General features: G+C 41.3%; 1 protein-coding gene across 1 annotated transcript; it reads left to right on the forward strand.

Moving 5' to 3' along the window:
* The first annotated feature begins 2,674 nt into the window (after positions 1-2,674).
* Positions 2,675-12,320, forward strand: LOC121578695 (transcription factor Sp7-like). Its single transcript, XM_041893082.1, has 2 exons — positions 2,675-2,753; positions 9,854-12,320. Exons 1-2 carry the CDS (start codon positions 2,733-2,735, stop codon positions 11,192-11,194), a joined length of 1,362 nt encoding a protein of 453 aa, XP_041749016.1. The 5' UTR covers positions 2,675-2,732; the 3' UTR covers positions 11,195-12,320.
* The last annotated feature ends 273 nt before the right edge of the window (positions 12,321-12,593 follow it).

Raw genomic sequence — 12,593 nt, forward strand, 5'->3', positions numbered from 1 at the left:
GTTCTCATGATCATTGCAACTTCACGAGGTGAGATCTTGCATGGAGCCCCAGGCCGAGGGAGATTGACAGTTATTTTGTGTTTATTCCATTTGCGAATAATCGCACGAACTGTTGTCACATTCTCACCAAGCTCCTTGCCGATGGTCTTGTAGCCCATTCCAGCCTTGTGTAGGTCTACAATCTTGTCCCTGACATCCTTGGAGAGCTCTTTGGTCTTGGCCATGGTGGAGAGTTTGGAATCTGATTGATTGATTGCTTCTGTGGACAGGTGTCTTTTATACAGGTAACAAACTGAGATTAGGAGCACTCCCTTTAATAGTGTGCTCCTAATCTCAGCTCGTTACCTGTATAAAAGACACCTGGGAGCCAGAAATCTTACTGATTGAGAGGGGGTCAAATACTTATTTCCCTCATTAAAATGCAAATCAATTTATAACATTTTTGACATGCGTTTTTCTGGATTTTTTTGTTGTTATTCTGTCTCTCACTGTTCAAATAAACCTACCATTAAAATTATAGACTGATCATGTCTTTGTCAGTGGGCAAATGTACAAAATCAGCAGGGGATCAAATACTTTTTTTCCCTCACTGTACCTCTCAAGAGAGGCATTAAAAGTAATATCAAACTGTGTAGAATTGCAGGAAATGCGGACACACTGTCTACTGTTCATCCCCCCCAATAACTACACCACAATTTGGCCCTTGCTAGGAACAATTTAAGTTACTTTCCTCAGATTTATGTAGCCTAAATTAAGAAACACATTGGATTCTGAGTGACCTGCAATGGTGATTGGCCTACATTTCAAATGAAAATGTGCTAGTCTGAAAACATCATCTCAATCTCCTATAGCCTAAATAATTGCGTCGCTATCGTTATTTGTATGCCTGAAACCGTAAATAATGACATTCAAGTATGAATAGAAATCAAAGTTAGACCTAGATTCAATCAGATGAAGCGTTAACCGGCCAACCACACAGCGGATGTTTTGGTGGTGTTGGATGTGGAACTGCATTGGAGCCTTCAAATCGGTGAGCAGCTGCTCTTGCGATCATTGTCATGAAGCCACACCCGCCCCTGTTAGAAGTTCAGAACGAGAAAGTGTATGCTATATAGAAATGATGACGCTTAAATTGAAAAATCATTAAACGAAATAATGAGGATTTGTATCATCCTAATCGAGGTGTAGAACTTGTAAACAACGTTGCATTCGATGTCTCTTAATGCATCGCAGTGCAGCCAACAATGTCAGCTTTAATGCCAGGAGCGGCTTGTGGAGTTGACAGCTAGCTATAACGCAGTTCCACCCCCGACACCCAACCACTATGCAGATCTCGGCTAAAGCGGATCTGATTTAATAGAGCCCCTAATAAAGGAGGACAGGTGGTGAAAATTATGCTCTATAAAATATACGTTTCAAGAAAGCCACAGGTTTTGTATGAGGTAGCCTACTATCACAGCTATTTTCAATATAAAATCACGGAGAAATAGTGTCGCAACAGATCTGAAGATGGATTTAAATAGGCCTACAGCTATGTTGGAGTAAGTAAATATTTCCACATGTGGGTCTAGCTATTCAAATCGTCAGGGCTTTTCTTTCTGGAGACTTAGGCCTGCAAGAGGAAACAAACTCTTGTTTTTACTCCAACCATTAGTTTAAAAGCCGTGGTCGGAATTTATTTTATTTTATTTGATGAGAAAATAATTTATGTATTTTATTTCATGCAATATTTGTTTTATTTATTTGTCATTTCGAGCAATTTAATCCTTTCAATCATTAGAGATAATGCCTACAAAAGCATTTAACTGCATTTCAGAATACTCAACAATAAAACCTGTGATGCAAACCGCTTAATTTCTTGATTTATTCGTGGCCTGCATGTTCCTTTGCTTTCTGGATGAGTATCACAACAACAATATCCAAAGCAAGCAGCTTTACATCATTATCTATCTGCTATTAACAACATTATTATTATTATTATCATTATTATTATTATTATTATTATTATTATTATTATTATTATTATTATTATTATTATTGATCATAGTAGCCTCGACCCCATGGTATTATTAATTGTAAGGGGTAGGCTACAGTTGAAGTAGTAGGCGTTTTACTATTATGGTATTATTGTGTTGTTATATTTGAAGAGTAAACCTATAGGGAGACCATAACGCATGCTTTTACCACTAAACATATGTAGGCCTTTTCTATCAGTGCATCATTATCGCCAAAGATGGTCAACATTATTAGGCTTAATATTAGCAGGTAGGCTATATATAGGCTACCTATATAATGTTGACGCTGACAGAACGCATGCGTTTCTATATTGTGAACCTGAATGAGCAAGGTGGTCGCTTTGATGCCAGCAGGGTGTAAATTACCTGACAATTGATGAAGTCTTTATCTATTCATTCAAAATAGCCCCCATAATAGCCAACCACCCATTCCCCCAAGATTAATCTGGATTTGTCAATCTGAATTTTGGGAGGTGGGATGTCTTCTCTTCTCCTCCAATGCCCTCAATCCCGTTTCCTTCCCTCTCTCCTTTATTGCCTCTCAGCGAATCTTCAAAGCGCGCGGAGCCTGTAATTAAGGGGCGAGCTCTCTCTCTCTCGCTCTCTCTCCAAAGACGTCTGTGCGCTCGTGCCAGAGTTCTACCAAACCGTCCCCGGACCACGAGCAGAGAAGAGAACCGTCTATACAACTTCCCTCTCGACTTTTGTTTCTCAGGGATGGCTGCATCTATTCTGGAGGTATGGAATATACTTGTATGTGTTTTTGAATGAACTTTTAAGTTGTTTTACAGTTAGGCGCCAATTGCTGCTGTATTTTCATGAACTGCGTGTTGAGGTATACTTAATGCGCTCTGGTAGGCTACTCTATCTGTCTGATCAGTGCGCTCCTTGAAGGATCGATCAGTCATGTCGTTAGGCTATGTTCTTGAGGTAATGAAGGATAAAAAGAGAAAGAACGTTGCACTGTTGTCATTAGACAATAAATAGGCTTTTATAATACAATATTAGATTGTGAAAACATATAGGCTATCGTCTAAATATAACTATTGGCTCGCCATCTGTCAGAATCGGTGTGCGTAACTGCGTTCTCTGACTAAAATTCTGCCATAAGCAGGGAATTTATTTTGAGGGTCATCAACAGCATTAAAGTGTAGGTAATATAGTGACCATTTGGCATGCGTGTTATACATGTCAGTCATAGACCAGTGCTTTTATGTTTAGGCTTAGCTTATCAAAACTGATAATGTTACCGTACGCACGTTGGTTGATGTAGCAGGCATAGGAAAACACGGCCAACATGAAACTCTACATGACCGAAGAGATGGTTAACATCAAATATAATTCTTACTGAAAAGTTTGGTTAGGCCTACTGATTGGAAGACAGACTGGAGGCCTACATGCCTGACAAATCAGTCAACAACAAAATCAACAAGCAACGCTACATTAATTTGCACGCAACGCAATCTCTCTCTCCAACCCTTCCAATAAGAAGATGTAGACGGGAATCGGGACAGACTTGATTCCACTGCAATTAAAGTATTAGCCTACATCTCCGCCGGTCATCAAAACTAAAGCGCGGGACATAAAAGTTAAGACTCAGACGGGGAGGGGATTGAAAACTTTGAAAAGACGCATTACCCCATTTAACTCAGTGATTGACTGCAATTAACCTGGAAACGGGAGCTAAGGCAACAGGATACGCCAAATAGACCGCAGGCGCTTCGCAGGGAGATGGGGAAATCAACCCTCAACCCCCCGCGCAGGGCCCGCGGGGACTTTGTTGCTTCTGTAAGGAAGAGACTAGAGGCCTAAATGGTCTGAAGTGTAATAACTTGTATCGGCTGACGATAACCAAACATTCATTATCAGCAATAGAAGAGAGCTCTGCCCATTAATCGAGTAGGCTACATAGACCTAGGCCCACCACATGCTGAAATACAGTGCCTTCGGAAAGTATCCACACCACTTGACTTTTTCCACATTTTGTTGTGTTAAAGCCTGATTTTAAAATGGATTAAATTGAGATGTTTTTGGTCACTGGCCTACACACAATACCCCATAATGTCAAAGTAATTAAACATGAAAAATGAAAGCTGAAATGTCTGAAGTCAATAAGTGTTCAACCCCTTTGTTATGACAATCCTGAATAAATTCAAGAGTACAAATTTGCTTAACAAGTCACATAATAAGTTGCATGGACTCACTCTGTGCAATAATAGTGATTTAATATGATTTTTGAATGACGACCTCATCTCTGTATCCCACACATACAATTATCTGTAAGGTCCCTCAGTCAAGCAGTGGATTTCAAACACAGATTCAACCACAAATACCAATGCCTTGCAAAGGGCACCTATTGATAGGTGTGTAAAAAAAAACAGCAGACATTGAATATCCCTTTGAGCATGTTGAAGTTATTGATTACACTTTGGATGGTGTATCAATACACCCAGTCACTACAAAGATACAGACATCCTTCCTAACTCAGTTCCCGGAGAGAAAGGAAATTGCTCAGGTATTTCACCATGAGGCCAATGGTGACTTTAAAACAGTTTAAAATAGTTTAATGGCTGTGATAGGAGAAAACTGAGGATGGATCAACAACATTGTAGTGACTCCACAATCAGTGGCAATTTTAGCATGTCAATCTTGGTGGGGCGAACAAAAACAAACAAATAAATGCCAGCAAAGCCACAACACAACACTAAACAATACATTAATTGCACTATAATGGTGACAAACGGTGCCCACAGCTACATAAAGCTGTCTCAACAGCAGAGTCCCAACACCTTAGCACTGCTACACCTGGCTATCAGCGGAGCCTTGTCTGACAGCGAAACAGTTCATTCAGCATCATTTACTGCTTTAAAAAACCCCAAACATAGCTAACATGGATGACTTGCTTAAACAAATGTGGTTGCTACTGACAATTGAGATTTACAAACTATGGCATAAGGGGACGACGAGCGGATAAGAGGCAATCCGTATTTTGGACATTAATGAGCGAGCTAGGACAGACGTAGTCAATATAACTATTTGTTCAGCACTTTTGAAATGTACAGCGACAGTATTCAGAACATGGGCCATTCTTACAGTGTTCTCCCTGTACACCAAGTCAGAACTGTAGGATAAATAAAGGGGGCATACAAGCAGACAATGAAAGCTCTTACAATATTCGATGATAACATTTCTCTATAACAGGCTATAGGCTACATGTGCACCACCAACAGCTAACAGCTTACTACACAACATACACTTAGTATTACTTTCTTAGCTACAGTATACATACAGTTCTATGAAAAAGTATTTGCCCCCTTTCTAATTTTCTCTAGTTTTGCATATTTGTGATACTGAATGTTATCAGATCTTCAACCCAAACCTAATATTAGATAAAGGGAACATAAGTGAACAAATAACACAACAATTACATATTTATTACATAAACAAAGTTATGCAACACCCAAATCCCCTGTGTGAAAAAGTAATGCCCCCTTACACTCAATAACTGGTTGTGCCACCTTTTGCTGCAATGACTCCAACCAAAAGCTTTCTGTAGTTGTTGATCAGTCTCTCACGTCGCTGTGGAGAAATTTTGGCCCACTCTTCCATGCAGAACTGCTTTAACTCAGTGACGTGTGGGTTTTCAAGCATGAACTGCTCGTTTCAAGTCCTGCCACAACATCTCAATTGGGATTAGGTCTGGACTTTGACTAGGCCATTCCAAAACATCCAATTTGTTGCTTTTTAGCAATTTTCATGTAGACTTGATTGTGTGTTTTGGATCATTGTCTTGCTGCATGACCCAGCTGCGTTTCAGCTTCAGCTCACAGACGGATGGTCTGACATTCTCCTGTAGAATTCTCTGATACAGAGCAGAATTCATGGTTCCTTCTATTAAGGCAAGTCATCCAGGTCCTGAGGCAGCAAAGCATCCCCAAACCATCACACCACCACCACCATGCTTGACCTTTGGTATGATGTTCTTACTGTGGAATGCAGAGTTTGGTTTTCGCCAGGCATTACTGGAACCATGTAATCCAAAAAGTTATACTTTTGAATCATCTGTCCATAGAACGTTCTTCCAAGAGTCTTGATGATCATCCAGGTGCTTTTTGGCAAACTTGAGTCAACTTTTTGGACGAGATGGGTCCCATTATGCCTGGCGAAAACCAAACACTGCATTCCACAGTAAGAACATCATACCAAAGGTCAAGCATGGTGGTGGTGGTGTTTATGCAGCAGCATACAATACATTTTTGGACTCGCCTTGTTGTGCTGTGCTCACTTGAACTGGAAGGTGGCACGGCGGTCCTTCGTGGGCAAATTTTGTCATCAAAGTCTGGCATTCTCTGGATTTATGGTGCTGAGTTCCCAGTTGTCTTGAATGCACTGTAGTCAGATTTCCCAGTTCCAGGTTTCCAGTTGTTTTGAGCGTGGCAGAAGTAATGCTGGACAGCATGGCCAATGTTGAATGCTTATCCCTTTAAGCTTGGAAAAGAGACCCTTAAACCCAGACTTGGGACCACACACCCACTCCACTGAATAGCAGGCTAGTGATTGCTTTGCAATGCTTGCAGTTAGCCACTGATTCGTTCCAAGCCACTCATTGTTGAATTTGCGATTTCCAAGTTGTTGTGTAATGTTTATGTCCAATGGCCGATGGCCGATGAGCACCGATATGTTTTATATATAATTTATCTTCATTGTTTCTCTTCATATGACAAGGATTGAAAAGGATTTGCCAGTAGATTGTTGATTTGATTCATGATGATAACTGCTAGCTTGCTAGCTAAGATTTTGAAAGTATGATGTTGACATGATCAGTCCAATCAAAGCTACTGTAGATATAACGTGATTTGATGTCATTTTATCTGTGGCCAATGACCTTGAGCCTTCTTGGATGGGCACTTATATTGTAACCCTATGGCAGCACTCAAGGGGTTTGAATTTTCGAGCTCTACCCTTAGATTTTGCAGTGACGTAGTGTCCCCATGAGTGACAGAACACTGAGCCAATCACGGCGCAACTAGAGAACATTACCAACCTCTACGCTCCATATTTTTCCGCTGGCTACCCCACCACCACAGAAAGCCCTGAGCTAGGCTGAAACAGCTGCATTTTGGAGCTGCCTTACTCAAGAAAGCAAAAAAGAGACCAAGTTTGTATGCGGCTTTATTAACTCAATGATGATTATTATAACTTTTTTCACATTGTTTGCAAACTGATATGTCACACGTATTAATACCATTTTTTATTTTTATTTTGTTATTAATATGTGTCACACATCAATTTGCAAACAATGTAAAAAATATATATATTTTTTACTAAACAGGCCAGGCTCAAAACAGGTGGGGCTTTGGCACCTGCCCTGAATGACGGGTCGCCACTGTCCACAATACTAACCTAATTTACAGAGTGAAAAGAAGGAAGCCTGTACAGAATACAAATATTCTAAAATATTCATCCCGTTTACAACAAAGCACTAAAGTAGTACTGAAAAGAATGTGTCAAATTAATTAACTTTTTGTCCAAAATACAAATTGTTATATTTAATCCAATACAACCCATTATTGAGTACCTCTCTCCATATTTTCAAGCAAAGTGTTGGCTGCATCATGTTATGGGTATGTTGTAATCATTAAGGACTGCAGAGTTTTTCAGGATAAAAAATTAATGGGATGGAGCTAAGCACAGGCAAAATCCTAAAGGAAAACCTGGTTCAGTCTGCTTTCCACCAGGATTAATTCACCTTTCAGCAGGACAATAACCTAAAACACAAGGCCACATCTACACTGGAGTTGCTTACCAAGAAGACGGTAAATGTTCCTGAGTGGCTGAGTTACATTTTTGACTAAAATCGACTTGAAAATCTATGGCAAGACTGAAAATGGTTGTCTAGCAATGATCAACAACCAATTTGACAGAGCTTGAAGACTTTTGAAAAGAATAATGGGAAAATGTTTCACAATCGAGATGCGGAAAGCTCTTTGAGACTTACCCAGTAAAACTCACAGCTGTAATTCCTGCCAAAGGTGTTTCTACAAAGTATTTCCTCAGGGGTGTGAATACTTATGTAAATGAGATATTTCTGTATTTCATTTAAATAAATTTTAAAACATTTCTAAAAACATGTTTTCACTCTGTCATATGGGGTATTGTGTGTAGATGGGTGAGAAAAAATATAAATGTAATCAATTTTGAATTCAGGCTGTAACACAACAAAATGTGGAATAAATCAAGGTGTATGAATACTTTGTGAAGGCACTGTATCAGCCTGAAAGTCCTAAGACTTGATGTACACTATACATGTTGGAGGTTTCTTGAGCAACCTGGTCTCAGAGCAAAACATATGATATTTTCCTAAAATCTGTGCCACTCCATTTAGTATGATATGTCACTTTACGTTAGGTTACATTACATTGGCCTACAACTGTAATAGAGGTTGTACAATAAAATACAAATTGTAGGACGTATAGTATCCTACATATTGATCGCTCGACTGCTTTAGTATGATATTCTACGTTCGACTGCTTTAGTATGATATACTACTTTAAGTTAGGGCAGCGTTTCCCAAACTCGGTTCTCGGGACCCCAAGGGGTGCACATGTCGTTTTTTTGCCCTAACACCTTACAGCTGTTTAAAATTATCAAAGCTTGATGATTAGTTGATTTTTTTGAATCAGCTGTGTAGTTCTAGGGCAAAAAACAAAATGTGCACCCCTTGGGGTCCCGAGGACCGAGTTTGGGAAACCCTGGGTTAGGGTTTAGGGTTAAGAGTTAAGGTTAAGGTTAAGGTTAAGGTTAGGGGAAGGGTTAGCTAGCATGCTAAGTAGTTGCAAAGTAGCTAAAAAGTGCTAAGTAGTTGTAAAGTTACAAATTAGCTAGAATGCTTAAATTGTCAGTGATAAGATTCAAACACGCAACCTTTCGTTGCTAGATGACTTAAGCAGCCTACTGTCCATACCAAATGTAACATATCATACTAATTTGAGTGTGCCAGATTTACATTTACTAGGTTACATCAATCACATTTATTTATAAAGCCCTTTTTACATCAGCAGATAGTCTAAAACCCCAAACAGCAAGCAATGCAGATGTAAAAGCACGATGGCTAGGAAAAACTCCCTAGAAAGGCAGGAACCTAGGAAGAAACCTAGAGAGGAACCAGGCTGCTGGGATAATCTGGAGACTCTAGACTGACCCTGGGTGCCTAAATTGGAATCTGTTGATTTGATTTGACCTGCACTTTTTCGCACTTCACGTGCGGATCTCAAATTATATGATTTGGGCCATATCATGCGCGGCCTGCTCAAATCAAGGCAAGCTCTTCAAAAGTAGTTGGGACTGTAGTTGGAATAACCTATCTTTGTCTGCTGATTGACACATCTTTATATAATATAATGTTCAGACAGGACAATTGGGAGAGAGTGAGTTTGTGAAACAATGTGCCATTGTTGCTGGGCATAAATCATTCTAACCGTCTCGAATGCCATGGTGACCATTGGGGACTAACATATTTGGCAAGATTTATCTTATAACTGACACAGTTACTGGGGCTGAAAACAACATTGTTTACATCGATAGTGTGTTTTTAAATTCACGTTCTTATCACATTTAATTCCTCTTTTCCCTTTTCTTTCATTCTTCAGTCTATTTGCCAAAACAAGCAGCCTATATCAAGAAAGTCATTTCATTTCAATTCAGCTGAAAACGAATGAGAGGGGAAAGCAGAAAAAACAGCCTGCCATACTGTTTTGATTAGTGTTGACACTGACTCAAACAGCAGTAGTAGCAGCCATTTCCTGTGTCTAATCCCTCCTGTCTCCTCATCTCTCTAGGAGGAAGCTCGTTATGGCTCCAATCCTCTTGCCATGCTATCTGCTACCTGCAACAAGTTTGGAAGCACCAGCCCCATGAGGGACTCGGCCACACTCGGAAAGGCAGGCCCCGGCAGCACCGCTCCAGGCAAGAAGCAGTACGGCACGACCTCAGAGCTCCAGAAGAACAGCAGAGAAGGAGGGGAGAGCATTGAGAACTCCTACACTGGGTCGTTCAGCTCCGGAGGGGGGCTACTCACGCCCATTGAGAGTCCACCACCGTCTTCTGGGGGGTACACGTCTGAGTACAACGCCTTCTCCCACTCCTTCCAGACCTCCATGTCCCAGGACCAGTCCTTGCTGGTGTCCAAGGCCCACACCACGGCCGACTGTCTGGCCAGCGTCTACACCTCCCTGGACATGACCCACCCCTACTGCTCCTGGTACAAAGCTGGCATCCACCCCGGCATCACCGCCACCCCCTCCAACGCCACATCCTCCTGGTGGGACGTCCACACCAACACCAACTGGTTGAGTGCTGCCCAGCCCCAGACCGACGGCCTCCAGGGCTCCCTCCAGACCGTCCCTCCCCAAGCCTCCCTCAGCCCCCAGCTGCCCAGCTACGCCTCAGAATTCACCTCCCTCAACCCAGCTCAGTACCCCTCTGTGGGCCTGGGCTCCTCATCACACCTCCTCCAGTCCTCCCAGCACATGCTGCCTCAGGACATGTACAAGCCCAAGCAGGTGTCCGGCGGGGGGCTGATAGAGAGTCAGATGGGCCTGAAGCCTGCGGCTGGATCACGAGGGTATGGAGGAACCACCACTGGCAGGTCCTCCTGTGACTGTCCCAACTGCCAGGAGTTGGAGCGGCTGGGGGCCTCGGCTGCATCCCTGAGGAAGAAGCCTGTCCATAGCTGCCACATCCCAGGGTGTGGGAAAGTCTATGGGAAGGCCTCGCATCTCAAGGCCCACCTCCGCTGGCACACTGGGGAGAGACCCTTCGTCTGCAACTGGCTGTTCTGTGGGAAACGCTTCACACGCTCCGACGAACTGGAGAGGCATGTCCGCACGCACACGCGGGAGAAGAAGTTCACCTGCCTGCTGTGTAACAAGAAATTCACCCGCAGTGACCACCTCAGCAAGCACCAGAAGACGCACGCAGAGTCTGCCCTGCAGCAGGGAAAGACCGGGGAGGGAGAGGCCCAGGACCCCAGGAACGAGGAGACGGCAGACCCCAATAAGCCCAACATGGCCGTGCAGAATAATGGAGGAGTCCCTGGTGACCCTACTAACAAAGGAGAGAAGAAGAACACTGGTTCAGGCAATGGGGTGGAAACAATCAGTGGACTGCTGGAGATCTAACTTAATCGTATGTGTTGTCTTATAGGGGTAGTTGTGGCAGCGTTGTTGTGCTGCAAAGTTTACTATGTATTATTATTTTGTATTAGTACATACTGCCCACACTCTGACATTGTTTGCCAAAGAATGCATTTGACATAGTTCAAGATAACCGGGCAGGCAGGTTGGAAATACACATTCTGTGGACCACAGACACACACGTACACATGTATACACAGACACCACACAAAACATTTCTTCATTTTCAGTAAAACAACCACTGGTGAAATTCAATCTGCAAGAGCAGTGGTACAATGACTTGGAAGCAAAGAAGAAAATGAGTGTAGCGAGTATGAGGGAGTTTATGGGGTATTGCTTCCTCCATAAGTTTCATTTTGTACTTTATTACTTCAGTAAGAAACAGATAAATAGTGGTTTAATCTGATACTGCATACGTTTTGTTTTTGGGTTTCCAAATGTGTGTATGAATTAAAGAGGATCTTGCATTGTGCAGACAATGTATTATTGCCTAATAAATGGCAAGATAGTTAAAGCTGGCCATTGATGATAATTTAGTAAATTAAGATTTTTTTGTTTCTTTTATTTATTGATTATTACTAAGATGTTGTTGTTGGTACTATAGTGTTTGAAGATTTATTTATAGATCTTGAAGTTAGTTGTTTCTGAAAACTACTATTTCTACATAACCTTTCTATTGTGAAGTCTGCATACCTGCCACGTTGATAGTTGATGAAAGCCTTGAGTGTATTGTATATTGAGTGTATTGTGCTTGGCTGATTCTAGAGCTGTGTTATTTTTCTACCTTTTTCTGTTTTGTTGATAAACCTCTTTACAACTAACTGTAATGAAAATGACACTTGCAACAATAATATTAAGACGCTTAAGTTAAAGTAAGACAGTGATCAGATCATATCCTACATTTATCACTAATGCATGATGGATATTTTGGATATTAAACTCTGGATATTTTGTGATTGAACATCTAGAAGACTTTTACAGTTTGAAAGTTTGCAGAATGTGAAATTAGCTAAATAATTTAATTATGTAAATAATAATTCAGCATGATCTTGGTAGAGGAGTATGAATGAGTGTCATGGTTTGGAAGTCATGACATGGAATGGTGCTTCAGTAAAAAACTATGCAATTTACTTTCATTGGTGTTATTTACATTTTTCCAGACCCCTAAGTCTCATCTCACCACTTAGTTCCATGAAGGTTTATATTGCAGAGGTAGCAAGTGTTACCAAAAGTCTTAAGGTAAAATGCTGCATAGAAATTACACGTTAAACTCATCTTTCCATCCCTCTCTCCTCTAAATCCCTCTTTCTAATGTCATAATCTTACTACATGTTTTCCCCTCCACCTTGATCTCCTTGCCTCCCCCTCTTAACCAAAATACCTT

Source organism: Coregonus clupeaformis, chromosome 12 (assembly GCF_020615455.1).
Source record: "Coregonus clupeaformis isolate EN_2021a chromosome 12, ASM2061545v1, whole genome shotgun sequence".
In the NCBI taxonomy this organism is placed as follows: domain Eukaryota; kingdom Metazoa; phylum Chordata; class Actinopteri; order Salmoniformes; family Salmonidae; genus Coregonus; species Coregonus clupeaformis.

Bases quoted from the DNA above. Each gene is read 5' to 3' on its own strand.
- LOC121578695 (XM_041893082.1), top strand. From the start codon at position 2,733: ATGGCTGCATCTATTCTGGAG. The intron at 2,754-9,853 runs GTATGGAATATA...TCATCTCTCTAG, and splicing joins TGGCTGCATCTATTCTGGAG to GAGGAAGCTCGTTATGGCTC.